General features: G+C 35.2%; 2 protein-coding genes across 2 annotated transcripts; one reads left to right on the top strand and one right to left on the bottom strand.

The window, feature by feature from the left end:
• Positions 1-1,712: 1,712 nt before the first annotated feature.
• dpys (dihydropyrimidinase) lies at positions 1,713-16,504 on the top strand. The gene is made up of 9 exons (XM_073847304.1): positions 1,713-2,121; positions 6,637-6,795; positions 6,956-7,135; positions 10,943-11,132; positions 11,287-11,443; positions 11,540-11,681; positions 11,876-12,018; positions 15,921-16,128; positions 16,244-16,504. The coding sequence occupies exons 1-9, from the start codon at positions 1,870-1,872 to the stop codon at positions 16,307-16,309; spliced, it is 1,497 nt and encodes a 498-aa protein (XP_073703405.1). The 5' UTR covers positions 1,713-1,869; the 3' UTR covers positions 16,310-16,504.
• Positions 16,505-17,591: 1,087 nt separating this feature from the next.
• Positions 17,592-20,956, bottom strand: LOC141343143 (dendritic cell-specific transmembrane protein-like). Its single transcript, XM_073847744.1, has 2 exons — positions 19,898-20,956; positions 17,592-17,945 (listed from the first exon to the last, which is right to left on the bottom strand). Exons 1-2 carry the CDS (start codon positions 20,954-20,956, stop codon positions 17,592-17,594), a joined length of 1,413 nt encoding a protein of 470 aa, XP_073703845.1.
• Positions 20,957-23,437: the final 2,481 nt, after the last annotated feature.

Genomic DNA, 23,437 nt, shown 5'->3' with positions numbered 1-23,437 from the left:
CAGAGTGATGAACAGTTTCATGGCTGAAATATCCAAGGAAAACAGAACAACAGGGTGAAACCATGTATTTATCTGATCAGAGGTGTATTGTAGTTTTTAAGCTACAGTATGTTCCAAGTTGTATAGCTAAGTAGGCAGCAGCATAACTCCACTGAAATCTAAGGCAAATCTAAGATTTTTTTAATTAAATATTTTTGCAATTCAAATTAGACATTTGGAAGACGAGGAAGAACAAAAAGGATATTCAAATGGATGCAGTGGTCATGTTAGGTTATCAGGACTTCAACATCAGAACATCATTCCACTCAAACAGAGACACTCTATCAGATAAATGTCTCTTTTGAACATTTATTTATATTCAAATTTTGATCAATGTCCCATTGTGACCTTTGAGTCAAGATGTTGGATGTTGAAGCATATGTACTGAGGCAAATTTGCCTTTCAAAACAGCTGGAAGACATTCGTTTAAGTAGCCTACTTTATTGCTCCTACTGTATAAAGATGCATAGCACATTACAGACCATGTCAACGACACTGCACCAGAAACATACTCATTGATTATGATTATGCATTTTGCATTAAAAACCTTAAAATGATTGTCAGATGACTATATCTTCATTACAGCATGCAAATATCAAGATATTTGTTGGTAATGTTGAGGAAGAAGGTTCATTTGGGATTCAAGTTCCTCACACTTAAATCCTAAGTAAATGGCGCCATCTTGAGGCGGGGGGAATTTAACCACGACTAAAACAACGGCATGTTTACTATTTCTATGTAGACCTACTGTACATCTTGTTCGTTTTGGTATCTTTTAAAATATTATACAAATAATTATTTGAACGGTTCGAACTGGATATGGAAAACAATTGTGATTTTTGTGGTGTTGTTAAAGAAACTGCGATTTCATCTTCATTGTGTATGCTCAAGATTATTTTAAAAGTAGATGTTATTATTTTATAAGTAGATGTCTCTAACTTCATTTCTAGCTTGTTTAGAACATTAATACAAATAGAAATTGATGATGTCATGTTTGTTTTTGTACAAGATTGATTCTAAAAAATACAATTTCTTTTCTTACACAACTAATTAACCTATTTTACTTGGAAAATATCATATTCATCTAAAGAAAAGGGCTAAAGCTAAGCCAAATTGTGAACATTGTATAAAATAAATTAAACAATATGGTACAACTTTGCATAATATTAGAAACAGAAAAGCTAAAAAGATATATGAAGCTCACTTTAATTTGGTTAAATAAATGTTTTTTTTTTTTTTTTTTTTTTATCCATGCACTTGTTTTTCTTGTAAGATGTATGTGTTTGTATTAGTATGCACACTGCATTTTAAAAAAGTTTCTTGATCGTTTTTCTTGGCTAAAAGTCGCTTGCTAGCAACTTTATTTTCGTGCAGGATTTTACGTTTATTAACTGATTGAGTTAAAACACGTGTTTCTATAACTTTTAAAGATATCCTGACACTTTTTGTTCAACACGGAGATTATGTTAAAGAGAACAGGTTTATTCAAAAAATTTAGAACCTGGTGGCTTCTGAAAACACTTGGAGTGATGAATTGATTTTTGAACCGAGCTCAGATAAATCATGCTCATCAAGTCAAAAACAGGCTGGACAGGTCGGTTGGGCAGGTTTCGCAATAAAATGTGTGAGTTAAAAAAAAAAAAAAAAAAAAAGCACCCAGAGACAGACAGAGATTCAGTCTTGCAGACCACACTTCTAACCCAACACTGATAGACACAGTGCTTCTATAGAGTTTGTGCATGTTCACTGAAAAAATCTAATTCATCTACAGAGCATAATTTGGACTCTTTTTAATAATCGTTTGCATTCGTTAGTAATCCAAAAGAAAATATGACGACTCCAAGCCGGATTTTGATTAAAGGAGGGAAGGTGGTAAATGAGGATTTCTCTGAGATGGCAGACGTGTATATTGAAGATGGAGTTATTAGTGCAGTTGGCTCAGATCTGCAGGTAGCAGCTGGCACACGGGTCATCGATGCCACAGACAGACTCGTGCTGCCGGGTGGAATAGACACTCACACACACATGGAGCTGTCATTCATGGGCACCACAGCTGTGGATGACTTTCATACTGGTACCAAGGTAAATGCAACTTATGAAATACGTTTTGCACATCCGTTATCGTTCCTTAACTCATTTGAATTAATTGTGTTAAATTTTGAAATAAAATATAAACATTTTTTAATTAAACATTGTTACTGTCTGGAGCCCCTATAAAACTATTCATTGCAATAGTCTCATACTTCAACTCAAGTCACCTTTATTTATATAGTGCTTTTAACAATACAGATTGTGTCAAAGCAACTGCACAGTATTTAAACAGCACAATAGTGTGTAAGTAACGCATTATTGTAAACAATCAATTTTCAGTTAAAGGCAGTTCATCAATGAATTCAGTGATATCACCATCCAGTTCAGTTCAAATAGTATAGGATATCGCTGGAAAGTGTCCCCAACTAAGCAAGCCAGAGGCGACAGCGGCAAGGAACCAAAACTCCACAGGTGACAGAAATGGAGAAAAAAAAAACTTGGGAGAAACCAGGCTCAGTCGGGGACCAGTTCTCCTCTGGCCAGACCAAACCAGCAGTTTGTAACAATGTCTGATTGTAGAGAACTCATCAGGTTCCTGTGGAGTAGCGCCGATGGCCGTCTAGGTTGGCGAGGTCTTTATTGATGATCCGTCTCTGGAGCTCATCTGGTTGACTTTCAGGGCTATAGAAGTCATCTCCAGGTGGTGATCCATGATCTAAGCTGGGTACGGACTGGATCCGGGGGACTGCAGTGACCATCTGATCCGGATACAGGCTGGGTCTGGTGGCTACGGAATAAGAATGAAACAGACTAATATTAGCGTAGATGCCATTCTTTTTACGATGCAATGGGTACATCAGGTGTTATGGGAAGTGTTTTCGGTTCCGGTCGACCTAATTAATGCAGCCTAACAATCCTTTAACGGATTTGAATTATAGGAATGTGTTAATGTTTTATGTGTAAGCCAGGTTAAAGAGATGTGTCTTTAATCTAGATTTAAACTGACAGATTGTGTCTGCCTCCCGAACAGTGTTGGGTAGATTGTTCCAGAGTTTAGGTGCTAGATAAGAAAATGATCTGCCGCCGGCAGTTGATTTTGATATTCTAGTTATTATCAAATTGCCAGAATTTTGAGAACGCAGCGGACGTGAGAGACTATAATGTGATAGGAGCTCACTCAAGTACTGAGGAGCTAAACCATTGAGGGCTTTATAAGTAATTAGCAAGATTTGAAAATCTATACGATGTTTTATAGGGAGCCAGTGCAGTGTTGACAGAACCGGGCTAATATGGTCATACTTTCTGGTTCTAGTCAGAACTCTTGCTGCTGCATTTTGGACCAGCTGGAGTTTGTTTATTAAAGCGTGCAGAACAACCACCCAATAAAGCATTACAATAATCTACCCTCGAGGTCATGAACGCATGAATGACATTGACAGCATAGGTCGTAATTTACGATATATTTTTAAGATGGAAAAATGCAGTTTTGCAAATGCTAGAAATGTGGCTTTCAAAGGAGAGATTGCTATCGAAAGGACACCTAGGTTCCTAACTGATGATGACGAATTTACAGAGCAGCCATCTAGTATTAGACTGTGTTTTAGGTTATTACTTGTGGAGGTTTTAGGTCCAATAATTAACACCTCTGTTTTTTCAGAATTTAACAGTAGGAAGTTATTCGCCATCCATTGTTTAATATCAGCTATGCATTCTGTTAGTTTTTCAAATTGGTATGTTTCGCCGGGCCGTGAAGAAATATAGAGCTGAGTATCATCAGAGTAACAATGAAAGCTAACACCATGTTTCCTGATGATATCTCCCAAGGGTAACATGTAAAGCGTAAAAAGTAATGGCCCTAGTACTGAGCCTTGAGGTACTCCATACTGCACTTGCGATTTAAATGATACCTCCTCATTTATTGTCACAAACTGATGACGGTCTGATAAGTACGATTTGAACCATGCCAGTGCACTACCATTAATGCCTACATAATTTTCAAGTCTATTTAAAAGAATGTTGTGTTTCAATAGTATCAAATGCAGCACTAAGATCCAGTAGCACTAATAGGGAGATGCAACCACGATCGGTTGACAAGAGCAGGTCATTTGTAACTCTAATAAGAGCAGTCTCAGTGTTATGATACGGTCTAAAACCTGACTGGAAATCCTCACAGATACCATTTTTCTCTAAGGAGGAGCATAATTGTGAGGATATTATAATTCTAATTTATGTCATGTTTGTTAGTTGCTCATCGGGGGAAATCCATTATTGAATGTTGTAAATGTACAACTTTGATCTACCCACTCGAATGCATTACTCATTGTTCCTTCCTTCCAGTTTCCCCTCTTTACTGTGACTAATTTACAGTATTCTTGTACACCGAGCAATGCAAATAAGCTCATTGTGCTTAAATCAGAACATTTAATTTCATCTACCGACATAAGGCGTGTTTCCATTACAGATTTGCTCAAAACTTTGGCGATATTTTATAAATATCGATTAGAAAGTATTGCAAAATGACGGGGTTTCTATTAAACTATGGCAGGGTTCCCCAAATCTTACCCTGGAGGTCCAATGCGCTGCAGAGTTTAGCTCCAACCCTGATCACACTCACCTACCTGTTATTCTCTAATGATCCTGAAGACCTTGATTAGCATGCTCAGGTGTGTTTGATGAGGGTAAGAGCTAAACTCTGCAGGAAAATGGATCTCGAGGTCCAGTTTTGATGATCCCTGACCTATGGTATGCAACTGAAATGTAATTGTTTCCTCTCGCGATAAGTCATGATAACGGATTTTTGTGGGATTTGGCCTTATATTTATATTATATATTGGGCTGCGTTTCCATTACCCTTTGAAATGCGCAATCTGAAAAATGCGAATTGAAAATACGCCTACTGGAAAAACTCCCATATATCGCAAACAAGTTTTTATGCTCACATGAGGTGGTTTTTCAGGCAATTCGAAAAAGGAATATCTGGCAAACAGTGATGGAAACGGCCTTTTCGCATTTACAGGTCACATTCTATTAAATATAGCCAAAATCCCACAAAAATCCATTGCCATGACTTATCGCGAGAGGAAAAAAATACGTTTTAGTTGCATAACATTGGTTAATGGAAACACCATCACTTAGCATTACTTTTTAATGGACATTTATAAAATATCGCCAAAGTTTTGCACAAATCTGTAATGGAAATGCGCCTACTTTTTCCTCTCGCGATAAGTCATGGCAATGGATTTTTGTGGTATTTGGGCTTATATTTATATTATATATTGGGCTAACTGGGTTTCCATTACCCTTTAAATTGCGCAAATTGAAAAATGCAAATTGAAAATACGCCTAATGGAAACACGTCAATTGCGCAAAAACTCTCATATATCGGGAAAAAAAAGTTTTTACGCTCGCATGTGGTGGTTTTTCAGGCAATTCGAAAAAGGAATATTTCACAAAACAGCAATGGAAACGTTTTTTTTTTTCGCATTTACAGGTCACATTCAATTAAATATAGCAAAAAAATCCCACAAAAATCCGTTGCCATGACTTATCGCGAGAGGAAAAAAATTGTTTCAGTCACATCATTAGGCGCGTTTCCATTACAGATTTGCGAAAAACTTTGGCGATATTTTACAAATGTCGATTACTGCGAAGTACTGCGAAATAACGGCGTTTCCATTAACTGATGTTATGCGACTAAAATGTTATTTTTTCCTCTCACGATAAGTCATAGCAATGGATTTTTTGGGGGAATATGGCTATATTTAATCGAATGTGACCTGTAAATGTGGAAAAAACGTTTCCATTCCTTTTTCGAATTGCCTGAAAAACCACCTCGTGCGAGCGTAAAAACTTTTTTGCGATATATGGGAGTTTTTGCGCAGTTGACGCGTTTCCATTATGCTTATTTTCAATTCGCAATTTCATTTTGCGCAATTTAAGGGGTAATGGAAACGCAGCTAGTTATTTCGCAATACTTTCCAATCGACATTTATCAAATATCGGCAAATTTTTGCGCAAATCTGTAATGGAAACACGCCTAGTCAGTTGAATGTCATCTGATACATAAACTATTGACCCAGAACCGTACAAAATATAAAAGAAATATGTTTTTTCAGTTAGTTTTGTGATTTGTATTGTATTGTATTTTTTGTTTATTTTTTTAGGGGGGCATAACATATAATGCAATGCAAAGTACACTGATGATTGAGAGATGAACAAATGAATGTTCCTCAAAAAAATATTGATAATCAAATAAAGATAAAGATTTCACACCTGAAGGTGAACATTTAGAATTATACTAAAAGGCCTTTTACTTGTTAAAAAGTATGAGCTATCAATCAGATGTTGTGTAGTGGATTGTGTGCAACAGTTTTTTTAGCAAAGTTTTGATCATGTTAATAAATTAGAGTCCATGACACAATGACATAAAGAGGGTGTTTATACAGAATTGTGGGTAGTCAAAGGTCATCACCCATGGTGATTAAGATGTAACTAGACAGTTAATTTGTAACATGTTTGTTGATGATCCGCATCTTTACTTTGCTACATAATACCTTGTGTCCACAGGCCGCAGTCGCAGGAGGCACGACCATGATCCTGGACTTTGTCATCCCACAGAAGGGGTGTTCACTCTTGGAAGCCTATGAGCGGTGGAGAACAACGGCTGACCCCAAAGTCTGCTGTGATTACTCCCTTCATATGGCAGTAACCTGGTGGGATGACACTGTATGGCTACTACCATATAATTAGAAATAAATAAATTACTATTTTTTCATAAATTTTATTTATGAAAGTTGCACTAAGGTCATCACATAGGATTTTTATCTGACTGTAAATGTGATGATATATCATTAACACTAACATATAAATCTGTGACTTTCTCTAGGTCAAGAAGGAAATGGAGACTCTTGTTTGTGAGAAAGGTGTCAACTCTTTTAAGATGTTCATGGCATACAAAGACGTCTTCATGCTGCGTGACCATGAGCTTTATGCTGTATTTGCCCAGTGTAAAGAGATTGGAGCAATAGCTCAAGTCCATGCAGAGAATGGAGACCTTATTGCAGAGGTAACTGAGTTTAGATTTACATCTTTAAATTTTTAATTTTGCATTTTGCTTGCATCTTTGCTACCATTCAGATTCAGGGAACTACCATGGAATAATGTTTGAAATGACACACAACCCCTTAAGGTACTTTAAACATGATGCCAGATATGAGGGGAGAACAATTTATGGAAGGACAGAAGCTCTTTTGGATGGTTCTCTAAGCAGACTGCTATGCATATGCAAGAGTAGCTATTAGTTAAAGTATCTTCTTTATTATTCAGTCTTAAAATTAAAGGCTCCAAAAAGACAACCATTTCCCCAAAGAACATTTCAGTGAAACGTTCTTAAAAGAACATTTTTTCTTAGTGTGAGGAACATTTACATTTTTTCAACTATAAAGAACATTTTTTGGAATGGAAAGTTTTCATAGATGTTAAATGTTCTTAGTAAAACCATCCATTCCATACCAATAAAATAAGAGTGTTTGATCTGTTGGCATAGAAATTTCCCAAAGCTTTTTGTTCTTTCACTCCATGAGTTAAACTTCACCATGATTTAAGAGTAAACCAGTGTGCAGGTGTTTCTTGTAAATCATTCTTTGAATGCAAAGCTGATCAAGCCCTAAACAAACAGGCCATGTTACACAAGAACTGCCCTGTGCCTTTAAACTAAGTAAGTGACATATTACAAATTATATTTGGTCAAAAGGTCAAGGATATATTCTACAAATAATGATTTTTCATGTGATTGTGTTATAAAACTAATAATAACCAGCTACTGACCACATTTATTTTTACACTGTCTGTTGCACAATATGTGGCAAAAAGCCCTAGAAAGAACCAGATGTGTCATGCTAGTCTTGATTGGTCAGAGTTCAATGAAGCAGTTTATTATGATTTACCACTAAAAGTAGATATTTCTGCAATTTCTGATGAATATAAACATTATTTGAAATACATTTTGCATTCTTAGAACAAATCACAAGGCAATTACAAACATGATGAAATATGATTCCACTGGAGGGCACCACATACATAAATGAGTTAATGAAGCTGGATTTAAGGCTAGCTACTGTATGTTTTTCATTATTTCCAAAAGACTATGTAAATCATGTACAGGGAGAGAAGGTGTAACAAATCAGTCAGTTAGAGCCTCAGGTAGGATAAAACACATCAAGACCAGACTTGACAAAGACTAAAACACATATCTGAAACAACAACTCTAAAGAGAGGCCGCTCTCCTTCAGGTACTGGAACATTAGTTTCTCAAAAGATAAGTATATGATTTATTTAGGCTAGTGGTGGGCCGTTATCGGCGTTAACGTGCTGCGTTAACGTGAGACTCTTATCGGGCGATAAAAAAAAATATCGCCGTTAATCTATTCTCAAATTTGGGTTGGGAGCTGGGTCTAAACTACGCAAGCTATGATGACTTTCACCTTGATAGTTTAACGCGGATGTATACCGAAGACTATAGAATATGGTCGCGCGTTTACGTCTCCTCCGCCAAAACACAGACGGGATCGCGTCGTCCTCCATTCATAAAAACCGAATCTACCATAGCGCGAAATGCCACGTAAATTCGTCGTTTTTTGGATTCATAAATCAAATGTTGGTCTGTCACTTAATTCAAATCGCGATATGGACTAGTGTCTGTGAAAACTGAAATGCAAAAAGACCGTTTTAATATGAATCCGGTATGTTCCGTTTGCCTAGCTGTATGTATAAACTCAATCTCCAAAACTGCTGTGAGTGTCACTTTTACCGTTTCATTTGAGAAAACTGCATCATATCATACTGTATACACAGAAACTTCACGGCAACCTGTCAAAATAAAAGTACGGTGTAACATGTATCCCCACCCCCCAAAAGCTGGAAACGTAGGGGAAACACTGGCTACCATAGATATATATACGTATATGTATATTTTTATCACACTGTACAACAATAATACTGTTTTTTTATTACAGTAAGGGCTAAGTTTAGGGTCTAATAGGTAGAAAAAATAATTTCATTGTTAGTTAGTTAGTAAACACAAGTACATCTTATGGAACATAATTTATTTTCATCAACAAATTATCATAGAACAGCTTTATTGAGCAGTTTGTGATGCAGTTTGGAAACAGGAGATGAGCGCCTGGTCTAAAGCGCCACCTGGCTTGAGAAAACCATTCTCAAAGACTTACTTTTAGTCATTATTTGGGTAGCACACATATTCTGAATGCCTTCAGCAGAATTCAAATTAGCCATTTTAATCTAGATTAATTCCAAGATTTAATCTAGATTAATCTAGATTAAAAAAATTAATCTATGCCCACCACTAATATGATTCCAAAAGAACAAAGAAATACTTCCTCTCTGTGTCTCTTAAATGAAAACAAACCTTAAGCTGAATTCTTAAAGACACAAATCATAGTGGTTTCACAGCGGCACTGAACGTAAACAATGCCACTAAACTGAACAAAACTCACATATTTTGGTGATTATTACGGTTGAAAATGGTCAATTATTGTCATGATTTGTGCTGTACTAATTGGTCAGACCGGAAAAAACATTTGGATTACTATAGACTGCCAAAAGTGATAACAAATCAAGCAGAAGAGTGCAAAAAAACTTTCTGAGAAATAAAAGGTTTTTGTGGTTCCTAAACCAGGATTTCCAGGGCAAGAATCTTGACAACATTCGTGTTTGTTCTTATAATTTTCGGTCAAGTAGGTGAAATATTAGGCTAATATCTTAATTAATACTGCTAGTACGTATCTTTACCACCTATTAACTTCAGTTTGTCAAAATATTGCACCCTTACCTGCTTACTAAGTTTTTCTCTATATGATTTTGCAGTTTCCATACAGTTTTTTTTTCCATGGTTTAGACAGCAGAAATTAGCAGAACAATGTATTCAGTAGTTCATTAACTGTGCAGTCCATGCTGTGGTTTACATCCGAGTATCATCAATATGGCAGCGCATGCGGGTAACTGACCAAATTGTGACATAAATGCAAACCCTCTATAGTCTCTCAGTATTCACACTTACACTTTTAGCATTCACACGCAGTCTCTCCCTCCTCTTTTCTCTTCCCAGGATCCATTAAACTACAGGTTTTTAAAGCCTCTTGGTAAACTTTAATACCTGCCTTCACTAATTATGCAAATGCAAATTAACCTATTAAATTGTTTTTCCATTCCAAAAAGCACCAGAACAGGGTGACACAGAGAAATTTAGAGCCAAATCCTATTGATTTCCGGAACATAACAATGATTGATCTAAAAACTGAAGTGTTTTTCATGTACAGACAACAACATTGTCAAATTGATCTCCCTTCAGACATATCACGAAAAGAACTTAAAGGGATAGTCCACCTAAAAATGAAAATTCTGTCATTAATTACTCACCCTCATGTCGTTCCAATCCCAAAAAACTCTTTAGAACACAAATTGAGATATTTTTGATGAAGTCAACGAGCTTTCTGGCCCTGCATAGACAGCAATGCAACTGACATGTTCAAGGCCCAGAAAGGTAGTAAAATAGTCCATCTGACATCAGTGGCTCAACTGTAATTTTATGAAGCTATGAGAATAAAATGGTTAGCATTGTGGCAAGCATTACTCTTTCTGTTTTCTTCTGAAAATATAAATGTGTACAATACTTTTTCTGCTTTACAAGCTTGTTATTTCCTTCAGAAATGTTATATATTATTCAGAATCTTTATATTATAGTTGCTAAATCTGATGCTGATGCAGGCTGCTGAAATACAGTTGATTGCTGTCTCACAGAGCATGTATAGATTTGATTTTCTGTGAATATTGATTTGCTTGTTTTCTAACACAGGGTGCTAAGCGTATGCTCTCTCTGGGCATCACGGGTCCTGAGGGCCACGAGATGTGCCGTCCAGAGGAAGTGGAGGCCGAGGCCACACAGCGTGCCATCACAATCGCCCATGCTGCTAACTGCCCGCTCTATGTAGTGCACGTCATGAGCAAATCTGCAGCGAAGGTGGTGGCTAATGCTCGCAGAAACGGTGCGTGAGATGGAATAAGAAAAGCTTATTATTCACAGCAAATGTGAGCTGATTTTGGCACGTTTGAGGTGATATTACTTGATTTCTACATTTCTAAACTTGATTATCAAACACTCAGTATTGATCCTTCATCACACTGTCTGTTTCTCATCAGGTCGAGTGGTGTTTGGAGAGCCCATTGCGGCTGGACTGGGCATAGATGGCACTCACTATTGGCATAAGGATTGGGCTCATGCTGCTAGTTTTGTCATGGGCCCACCTTTGAGACCAGACCCCAGTACCCCTGGATATCTGATGGACCTGCTGGCCAAGTATGTAGGAACTTTAATAATTTCATTAAAGTTAAAAAAATAAATAATATTAAAAACATCATAAATGATGAGATAATAATGTGCATTATTTTACAGTGATGATCTAAGTGTAACAGGAACAGATAACTGCACATTCTCAGTGTGCCAGAAAGCTCTTGGGAAAGACGACTTCACCAAAATCCCAAACGGAGTCAATGGTGTCGAAGACAGGATGTCTGTAATATGGGAGAAGGGAGTGGTCAGTACTTCTCATTAGTTTTCATTAATTCACTCTTTAATAGACAGACGTAACCTACTAAATAAAGTCACAGATACTGTCTCTTTCTGTCCAGCTATCTATCTGTAACGCTGAGCTTTAACTTTCTCATTCTTGGAAGTGAGGTGCAGCAACCATCCAAAATAACTCACAATTTGGGTTTTTATTTTTCCCAGCACAGCGGAAAAATGGACGAAAACCGGTTTGTAGCTGTCACCAGTACTAACGCAGCAAAAATCTTCAACCTTTATCCCCGAAAAGGAAGAATTGCTAAAGGCTCAGATGCAGACCTGGTCATATGGGACTCAAAGGCCACCAGGTAACTCACAGCAGCCTAGAAAACTACATGTGACCTCATTTATATGCTCTAATGAATAATGAGCCCTGGTTCATTGTGCAGACATTTCGAACTGCCAGACATTCAATACGAATTCAAAATCTAGTTTAAATACATTTAGCAGAGGGCTGCAGCTATGCATCTATTTCAAAAGACTATTTCACCATTTCAAAACAACAAAAAATAAAGTCTGTGGTAAATGTAACTTGACGAAAGTTAAACTGCACACATTTAGTTAGTTACTTAATATAACACAAATTAAAAAACTGCTTTGCAATTGACATTTTCAGTATGAGTGTATGTAATTTGCACTGTTGAGTAAACCTTTCAAGTATTGTCAGTTTAGATTTACAGCAGATCTTATTTTACTTTTAAACTGCAAAGCCACAATATAAAATCCTTTCACGGTATCTTACTATGGTGAATTAGTCTTCTGGGTTTTGACGTCACAGCTGCAGCACTCTATTTACTAGTAAAGCAAGTCAGGAAGCAAGTCATACTTAAGGGTCTGGCATTTAAACAAACTGCTAAAGCGAAGTATTTGGACACAAATGATATCTGAAATTGTGCAGCTTATTTGAGGAAATGTGTACTTCAATTTTTCTAAATCATCAGACTTATAATTTCCACCTGGTGGATAATAAAAAGGGAAAAAATGCCCCATAAACTTTAATTGAAAGAGGCACTTGAGCCACAGAAAAAAAAAAATATCATTAAGACTGCAGGCCTGTTGCATGAAGCCGGTTTTGATTTTTCACATGCACAAGCACTTAGCATGCAAGCAGCACTCAGAAAATGTAAAAATCTAGTTTTTCCTTGAATTTCTTTAAAGAAAACAGAACCATTCTGCATGATAAATCAGTGCCTTAACGTTACGCAATAATGTGGCATAAGGTTTTGATTGTACAATTTAAAATCCAGCCTTCTCGTTTCATGGGCTTCAGCTTTAACTTTTACATATCTTCATTTCATGAGTGCTTGAGATTATTTGTAATTGAATAAGTCAGCAGTGTTGTTGAGCTTTGTACATCACATGAATTGCTATGTTTTTGTTCTTCAACTGAAATGAGCATACAGTATTTAGAAAATGAAATCCATATACTTCAGTTTTTGGAGGGTCCTTATATTAGGTCACATATTTGGACCTGAAATAAATAGCTAAAAATGCTTTGAAATGCATAAATGTCTGTAGTTTTTTTTTTAAATACCTGGTATGAAGGTTAAGCAAGTTTCTGCATAAATGGGGTCATACAGGTTCTATAGGTGCTGAAAGTACTGAGGCAGATGTTGCCATGACAAAACATTAATACAGCGGATTGGTTGCAAAGACGTGACCATAAATGGAGAAACTCAAGCATTCTTCCTGCTCAAACACGTCGTTTGTAAAGCGGACGCATGAGAGGAGAGGACGGAAACAGCAGACGGCCGTGGGTCTTATGTAATTGGGCCACGTTACTGCTCCTTTTCCCCGTGAATCTGGGCTAGCTCCCTCTAGGCAAATAACCAACCGCTGATGTGTGTTAAGCAGCGAGGAGCAATGTACTGAAATTTAGCGCACAGCACCGCTGCGTTAATCAGAGCTGAACGCTTGTGTAAGATGCGCTAATAAGAGACCAGTGACGTTTCTGGGTCCATATTAGACAATTAGGGTCAACTGGATGTTATGTTCTTAGCAGAAATTCATGGAAAGCAAGGCAGTTGTCCAAGATATATGCATAAACCTGACATTTGATTGGACTGACAGGCAATTCAACTGTGAGATTGCATAATTATCCATCTTTCAGATAATTATTAGTATAAAGCGTCATTATTTACCGCCTGTAAGGGTTATTCTTAGGCACCAAGCCACCAATGTTCAATAAGCTGTTAGATTTATTAATATTAATACAGTAAATAATTTACCACCAGTTAAAAATTTGAAACTGCAAACATGCCGCTTGTCAGCCAATGATCAACAGACAAGCCCCACCCCCAACTCACACTATTGGTTGAGCATTAGACAGGTCATTAACATATAAATAGGGAATTTTCATAGTGCCACACAGACAGTGTTCAAAGTTTTTGAGACAACCTGTGATATTTATAAAGCATAACACTGAAAATTTTACATATTTAAGTTTTACCAAAGTTCATATAGCATCAATCTAGAAAGTGCGGTCAGGTGCATTTATTAGCGTTTTACAAACCAAGGAGTCTGTGTTTTTCTACAAGCACCATAAATTAAAACTTTTGCAGAAAGAAACTGCAAAGAGAAACTGTCAGAGGATTAGAATGAGTTAGCAATATTTTATGCAATATATTTCCAGCAGCACAACCTTTACCCTCAATTTTGGGACTGTAGCATTCATCATTTTGAAATGCTGGAATGTTTATTGTCTTTCCCAGCATTATAATAGATGCAACAATAAAAAGCATGAAATGCATGCCATGAAATGGTACAATGCACAAGGTATGCAATTTTTATTCATTTATAAATCAATTAATGAAAACGTTTGCACAGACAAGTTTGTCAGTCAAGCCAAATACAGTATGAAAATTAGTATCCTTTGCACAATATCAATTGATGGAATCCATAACTTTTACTATCTTTCTAAATTAGCTTTTTAAGATGACAGCTGTCATCTTAATAGGAAAACTCTTGTTTTTGCTGGTTGGTCTCAGTGTGGGAGACAGATGGCCATGCAGAGCTCATTCTTTGAGCTGCGCTGATACAGCAATAGAATGGTAAAAAAAAAAAAAGCTGAATATGGGAAACAACAGATTTGGGCTGAAAAACTGTAGAATCTGCAAAATGTTAATTATTTTGCCAAAATAAGAGGGATCATACAAAATGCATGTTATCTTTTATTTAGTACTGATCTGAATAACTGAATTTATAAAAATTACCCCGTTCAAAAGCTTACATGCGCTTGATTCTTAATACTGTGTTGTTACCTAAATGATTTTTTTAAAGTAATAGTTGTTCATGAATCCCTTGTTTGTCCTGAACAGTTAAACTGCTCTCTGTTCTTCAAAAAAATCCTTCAGGTCCAACAAATTCTTTGTTTTTGTTGTTTTAGCATTTTTTGTGTATTTGAACCCTTTCCAACAATGACTGTATGATTTTGAGATCCATCTTTTCACACTGAGGACAAGTGAGGGATTCAATAGCAGCTATTACAGAAGGTTCAACGCTCACTGATGCTTCAGAAGGAAAAACTATGTATTAAGAGCCAAGGGTGTAAACATTTAAACAGTATGAAGATGTGTAGATTTTTCTTATTTTGTAGCATTTAGTACTGCCCTTCAGAAGCTACAGAAGATATCTGCATGTTTCCCAGACGACAAAATAAGTTAAATTTACCCTGATCTTCAAATTCAATTGCACTTAATACATAATTTTTTTCTTCTGAAATCATTGAGCGTTTGAACCTTCTGTAATAGTTGCATATGAGTCCCTCGGTTTTCCTCAGTGTGAAAAGATGGATCTCAAGTCATACAGTCATTGTTGGAAAGGGTTCAAATACACAAAAATGCTGAAAAACCAAAACATTGTTGGGACCAGAAAGTTAAGAAAAGATGTGAACTTGTGAATGGGGTCATTTTTTTTATAAATTACTAAACTATTATTTTCTCTTCTGGACTATATGTAAACATCTTTAATGTCAAATATCTTATTCAGGTCAGTACTAAATTAAAATAAAATTTATTATTTTGGTAAAATAATTAACATTTTGCAGATTCTGCAAAGTGTATGTCAACTTTTCGCCTCAACTGTATATATATTTATATGTACACATTTACTGGTTTACATTACATATAAATGCCATTATATATGATAATTCAGTAAGTCAACTTGCATATGAATGTCTTTTGTTTTTATTTGTATCTTATGTTGTTTTTAGGGTGATTTCAGCAAAGACTCACCACCAGGCGGTGGACTATAACATTTTTGAGGGAATGCTGTGTCATGGACTTCCAGTCGTCACAATCTCCGGGGGAAAAGTGGTTTATGAAAACGGGCAACTGTTCACAAAACCGGGTGCGGGACGATACATCCCACGGAAACCCTTCTCTGAATTTGTGTACAAGAGAATTAATCAGCGGGAAAAGGTGAGACGAGTTTTAGGCTCTGCTTTAAGACTGCCCAGCATCCCCTAAAATTTTGAAATGTGGTCATTGTGCGTTATAAGAACTGTAGTTAATATGATACTATCTTTGTGTTTAGGTTGGAAAGCCCAGTGCTGTGTGCAGAGAACCGTACACTGGAGAAATCATATCTGTAGCCCTGTAGCAATATAAGAATAATGTTAAATTTACAGAAGATGATGATGAAATTACAGAAACCAAAAAAGGGCTTTGCCACAGAAAAAAACTTTTCAAGCTTCACAAATAAAGTTTTGGTGCTGTAAAGAACCCAGAAACCACTGCACTGCTCTGAAGAACCCATAAAACTGTTTTTATCTCCAATAAACTATAATATACTATACTCAAGAACCCTCTACAGTGAAAAAATGTGCTTCAAGGAATGACTGAAGGATCACTAATGCATTAGTGTTGAATAATGACCATTTCTGAGATTGTCCTGTGGATTGTTTTGAGTCACTTCCCAAAAATGCCATACAGTATTGTCAAAGACATGATTTTTTTCTTTTATTCAGCTAGGATGCAGTAAATTGATTAAAAGTGACACTACAGACATTTATAATATTACAAAAGAATTATATTTCAAATAAATGCTATATATAATATATACAAATAAATAGAACTAAATATTAATGGTTTACAACACTGATCATAAGACATGTTTCTTGAAAATTCAGCTTCGCTATCAAAAGAATAAATTACATAAAACGTATTAAATATAGTAGTCAACATTTGAAGTTGTCCTAAGACAAGAACGGGTATTGTTTTGGTCTTAGGACAACTTCGATGAAAGGTTTTGATCCACTTGAAATGTTGACTACTGTAGAAAAGTTACTGTAAATTGTAATAATTTTTCACAATAATACTGTTTTTACTGTATTTGTGATTAAATAAATGGAGTTTTGGTGAGCATAAGGTCTTTCAAAACCATTGAAAAAATCTTACCAACTTTTGTATTCTATTAGGATACAATTTTAAAACATGCAAATGTTCATTGCTCAATGACTTCCACCTCAATCTGGGTCTGTTAACCCCTGAAGAGTAAAATGAAAACCACGGCCCTGGTCACAAACAGTGCACGATGACCACTAGGGCTCCCCTTGGTCCATACAGCTCAAAATGATCACTAGGGCCCCATGGCCTATTATCCATTTGCTTACCATACACTGATCACTGGGTCATCACAAACAGGACACCTCCTTTCTGTATACAAGGTACACTTTTTGATAAAAAAAAGTGTGAATGTTGCGTTATGAATGTACTCCATCAAACCTGCGATTATGGCTGGTGTGTTGCAGACTTCAAGCATATTTAAACAGCGTCAGGGTTTGTGCTGTGCTTATGGAAGAGTAAGGGGCACCAAAAACTGGGCTGCAATAAAAACAGAAAAAGTTCATGAAATGTACTGTTTTAAAGATAATTGAATATATTTACTGCAAAACATGACCAACCTGCATGGCTAAAGTCTTCAGAGGTCCTTCATGCTCTTCTGCTTTAGTTTTGCGCCGCTTTCTTAAAATCTTTGCATGTAGATATGCAGCTCTTTTCTCTGCCACATCTGAGAAGAACTGCTCTGATAGCACAACCCTGAGCTGAATCATCTGTGATGACAGCAGAATCAGAACAACCAGCAAGGCCAGGACGACAGACAGAGGAACCAGAGACTGATAGAGCCACAGTTCCGGTTCAGGCAAACACTTCTTCTCAAACAGAGACACCGTGTAGGAAAAGTTTGCTCCTTTTGCATTCTCATCAACAGGTAAACCTAGAAATATTGTGGCTTCCTTTCAAAACAAAAGAGAAATAGAAAATAATAAGATGAAATTCAGACATCAGTTACTGACCCTCATGTCGATCTGGAATTGTATGACTTTCTTTCCTCACATAGAATGCTGTGGTTCGAACATTTGGCCTCACTGACTTTCACTGTTCACTTTTTTTTTTTTTAATGAAGCAAGTCATACATGTTTGAAACGACATAAGGCGTGAAATTAGGGCAACATTTTTATTTTTGAATAATCCCTTTAAACCTATAGAAATTAAAATAAAAGCTGTGGTTATGTTCAGACTGGAGCAGAATACATTTGTAATTTCATTAGTTCACAATCAATTCAGATGTGAATGAGAGTGAAACTGGATTCTATAACCAAAGTGACTGTATTTACCAATACAAGTACAATATCTGTGGGTACATTCATAAACAGCAAAATACGGTCATATATGGATCCAGTTATAAACAGTTTGATTATAAAAGAGAGTTAAACCAGATTCTTTAGGTACACCTATGGTACTTAAATATTAAAAATATCTGTGATTGCCTTGACAAAATTAAAAGATATGACGGATATTGCTAGTAAAAATGCTAATTTATATTTCCTCCTAAAACAAGTCTTTTTATCTTGCACACTCAAGTAACTTTATTCTGTTTTAAGAATGTTTGAATATATTTACTAGAAAACGTGTCTGATTATAAAAGAGAGTGAAACCTGATTCTTTAGGCCTACCTACGGTGCATTGCTTTTATTTATGGAAATATGAAAAATATCTGTTGTTATCTTCATACAATAGAAAGATATAATGAATACTGCTAGCAAAAATGCTAATTTATGATATTTCCTCCTAAAACAAGTCTTTATATCTTGCACATTAAAGGATGTTTGAATACATTTACTAGAAAACGTGTTTGGTTAAAAAAAAAAAAAAAAAGAGAGAGTGAAACTGGATTGTGTATGCCTACCTATGGTACCTTGCTTTTATTTTTAGAAATATGAAAAAATATCTGTTGTTACCTTCACACAATAGAAAGATATGATGAATACTGCTATCAAAAATGCTAATTTATCATAAATTAGCATTTTTGATAGCAGTATTCATCATATCTTTCTATTGTGTGAAGGTAACAACAGATATGATTTCCTCCTAAAACAAGTCTTTATATCTTGCACACTCAAGGATGTTTGAATATTATTTACTAGAAAACGTGTTTGATTATAAAAGAGAGTGAAACCTGATTCTTTAGGCTTACATACAGTACCTTACTTTTATTTATAGAAATATGAAAAATATCTGTTGTTATCTTCACACAGATATGATGAATATTGCTGGTAAAAATGCTAATTTATGGCATTTCCTCCTAAAACAAGCCTTTATATCTTGCACACTCAAGGATTACTAGAAAACATTTGGTTATAAAAAAGAGTGAAACCTGATTCTTTAGGCCTACCTAAGGTACATTGCTTTTATTTATAGAAATATGAAAAATATCTGTTGTTATCTTCACAAAATAGCAAGATATGATGGATATTGCAAGCAAAAAGTATAATTTATGATATCTCCTCCTAAAACAATTCTTTATATCTTGCACACCCAAGTAAATATATTCTGTTTTAGGGATGTTTAAATATCTACTAGAAAACGTGTTTGGTCTTAAAAGAGAGTGAAACCGGATTCTTTAGGCCTAATTGTATTTACAGATAGCCTACACGAAAAATATCTTGCTTTTTTCAGACAACAGAAAGATATGATGAATATTGCTGGTAAATGCCAATTTATAACATTTCCGTCTTTATATCAAACAAATTTATTCTAACGTACCTTCTAACTAAAGTTGATGTTTATAGGAATACGTTCACAGTGGAACAAATACAATTATTTTCATACTTAGTTTAGTTATAGAAACGTAAAAACACTAAATGATAAACATATCCAATTTATATAGTGTAACTTCTTTGTTTACCTGAACTTTTATTCCCACAGGAACGCGAAGTGGCTCCATTTCCCCGAGTCGTGTGCTCAGAACTACAATAAGCCAGTAAATCAGAGCGTCTAGACTGATAAACACCAGCCAGGTGAGACAATGGGTGAATATGGGAAGACTGAACTTGAGCATGGCTTTCCACCGTCGACCAGTCGGACGAATTGAAGGAGTCACTATATAACGTTCCGATTCGCTTTTGCTGAGCGGAAGAACACACGGCTTTCCTTTCTCCTTTTCCCGCTCGTCAAAACAACGGAAAGTTTTCGTGATGTATATATTGTTGTACTTTTTGTCTACGTGGAATCTCCTCAGGTAAAGAGCAGTGAGCAGTACAAGAAATAAAAGACCTAATGTTGGAGACAATATCTTCCCTATTGACGACAAAACGTTGGTCAATGCTAACACGTCTTGCGCAGTCTGGTTTAAAGCTTTTTCGGCCTCACTGAGGTGAATTTTAAAATCTTCCGAGTCCACCTTTGCTTTAAGTGTAAAATTAGCATAATAACTTCCCAACTGAAAGTTCCTAAAGTAATTTTTAAGTTGCTTTCCAACCCACTTCAGCATTCTAATATAATTCCCCAGGGGTTCTGTATTAATATCCAATAACTTTTCCTCCAAGTTGCAGAGGAGGCCTTTTGCCAGCAGCCGCATGTTTCGTAATGTGTTCTGGATGTTGAAGAAAATCACCGAACTGGTTCCTAAAGCGAGAAGAAGGCTCTTCACTTGTTTCATACCCATTGAGATCAAAATCAAGGCTCCAAAACAGCGTATCCTTTCTGAGAAATACATTGCTGGTGTTAGGCTTATACAAAAAACACAAGTGAAGGGAACCGAGACCTCCTGAACACATTTAAAGGATAAGTGGAGGATGAGGAAGAGAAAGGTGCTCAGAATGAGGCTGGTGGTGAAACAGGTCACCAGGAGGATAAGTTTTTCCTTCCAGCTTTTTGTGGCGTTGGTTGTGTAGAGACCACATATTCTGGACCAGACCCGTTGTAGTCCTTCTGCCAGTTGATACAGTTTAGCTTGAATCATCATTTTACTAACCTAAATTACAAGAACAGAGAATTTGAAATTATTAATGGTTTCGTAACCATAATGTCTGCATTATTTTGATCTACATTGTCCATAAAAGATGAATACAAAATGTGAATATCATTTCATTAGATAACATCAATATCAAATCAGCTAAAGTCTTTTGTAATACAGTAGCGCAAGCACATAAGTAAAACCTTTAACAAAATAAATTTGTTGGGTTTTAAATTATAAACCAAAAGATATATTTTGGCAATTTTGTGGTTCAAGCATAGCATGATGAGACTAAAGTCAGATAGCTTAAAAATAGCTCAAAAAAGTGAATTTAGTTTTGGGAAAAAAAAGGTGTCACTAGGTTATTTTGTTATTTAAGCTAATTCAGTGGCATTTAGAAATTTGTCAGTGTGGCTTAAGTTATATAACACTAATACTAAAATCTGGTATTATGTTGACTGAAGCAACAATAAATCTGTTAAAACAATTTAGTCTTACAACATTACATTAGATTTTGTGATGACTTGAACTCTCTGTCCTGTTTTAGAACAGTCATGATAGTATTTTACAGTTAGTTAACCTATTTTTTAACGTTTCACTTACCTTTTATTTGTCAGCAGTCTTGTCAGCTCACGAGTGTGTTGTGACAGTCCAGCATTCATCTTTTTAAAGTAAAGCAAGCGGAAGCTGATTTTATCCCACAGTTGTATACTTCCTTTTTTAGCCATCATCTCAGCACTTACTCATAACCACAGAACAGCGCTGACAAAAACCACCTCATGATTAATGTGTTTTCAGAAAATAAAAAACAATACATTTTAGTTGTTTGTGGAAAACTGTATGCTTGCTTTCAAAGTATCTTGATCATTTTGATATTGTGGGAAAACAAAGTTCACTTACAGGACAAAATTATAGCACTGCATTTATGATATAATAAATAAACACATGAATTAATAACTTAAAACATTAATAATAATTTAAATAACACTGATTAAAACTATCAACTATTACATACACTACCAGTCAAAAGTTTTTGTACAGTAAGATTTTTTATGTATTTAAAAAAAAAAAGTATTTTCTGCTCACCAAGCCTGCTTGTACTTGATCTAGAGTACAGCAAGTATTGAAATATTTTTACTAAAATAACTATTTTATACTTGTTTTGATTTTAAAATGCAATTCTTGTGATTTCAAAGCTGATTTTTTAGCATCATTACTTTAGTCACACGATCCTTCAGAAATCATTCTAATATTCTGATTTACTGCTCAAAAAACATTTATTATTATGTTTATTATTATGAAAGTCATACATGTGTGGAACGACATGAGAATGAGTAAATTAAGACATTTAAATTTTTGCGTGAATTATCCCTTTATACCTACAGAAATGAAAATAATATTCAAACTGGATCAGAATACATTTGTCTTTTTTTTTTCAGTTCACACACAATTTAGAAATAAATGAGTGTGAAACTGGATTCTATAACAAAAGTGACTCAAAACAAGTAAAATATCTGTGGATACATTCATAAACAGCAAAATATGATTGCTATTATATCGATCTAGTTAAGGTTAAAAGAGAAAGAAACTGGAAAAAAAAAACAGCTAAGCAGAATTTTTTTCAGATTTCTTTTGAATAGAAAGTTCAGAAGAACAGCATTTATCTGAAATAGAAATCTTTTGTCACATTATAAATGTCTTTTTCATCACTTTTGATCAATCTAAAGCATCCTTGCTAAATAAAAGTATTAATTTCTATCATTTTAGGTTATTTATATATTTTTAGAATGATGCTGAAAATGTAGCTTTGATCACAGAAATAAATTACATTTTAAAATATATTCAAATAGAAAATAGTTATTTTAAATAGCAAAAATATTTCAAAATTTTACAGTTTTTGCTGTACTTTGGATCAAATGAATGCAGGCTTGGTGAGCAAAAGAGGCTTTAAAATACATTAAAAATCTTACTGTCCAAAAAACTTTTGACTGGTAGTGTATATACTGTATGTATGTTTATCATACATTTGAATACACACTGTACATTGCAATTTACCATTGATATATGCTACAGGACATGATTTTTTTCTGACCTTTTTCTCAAATGATTTATTTACTATTCACTTTTTAAGTTAAAAAGCTGTATGCATGTGTATTTGTGTGTGTGCTGTATGCTGTTTTTCAGATCATGTCAAGAAACATTGGAGACATATTGCTTTTGTTTGCGAACGCTCATTTTCCAGTGTAATATCCATTTTTTATTTTTTAATTTGAAAAATAACTTACATAAATCTCTGTACTCAACCATACTTGACCAAGACATAGCCTTGGCATGAACACATTGCACCAAAAAAAGAAAGAAAACAAAAAACAAAAAAACAATAGAGAAGGCATTTGAAATAGAACAGAACATACCTTTGACATCATGAGACATTATTCCACTTCCATAAGATTTGACAATACCTAAAGAGTTTGCTTTAATAGAGATTTC

This window comes from Garra rufa, chromosome 9 (assembly GCF_049309525.1).
Source record: "Garra rufa chromosome 9, GarRuf1.0, whole genome shotgun sequence".
Taxonomy (NCBI): Eukaryota; Metazoa; Chordata; class Actinopteri; order Cypriniformes; family Cyprinidae; genus Garra; species Garra rufa.
The sequence above is the reverse complement of the archived record's forward strand: the minus strand, read 5'-3'. Positions and strand labels throughout refer to the sequence as shown.

Bases quoted from the DNA above. Each gene is read 5' to 3' on its own strand.
- dpys (XM_073847304.1), top strand. From the start codon at position 1,870: ATGACGACTCCAAGCCGGATTTTGATTAAAGGAGGGAAGGTGGTAAAT. The intron at 7,136-10,942 runs GTAACTGAGTTT...TTTCTAACACAG, and splicing joins ATGGAGACCTTATTGCAGAG to GGTGCTAAGCGTATGCTCTC. The intron at 11,682-11,875 runs GTCAGTACTTCT...TATTTTTCCCAG, and splicing joins TAATATGGGAGAAGGGAGTG to CACAGCGGAAAAATGGACGA.
- LOC141343143 (XM_073847744.1), bottom strand. From the start codon at position 20,956: ATGATGATTCAAGCTAAACTGTATCAACTGGCAGAAGGACTACAACGG. The intron at 17,946-19,897 runs GTAAACAAAGAA...TTGTTTTGAAAG, and splicing joins CTGTGGGAATAAAAGTTCAG to GAAGCCACAATATTTCTAGG.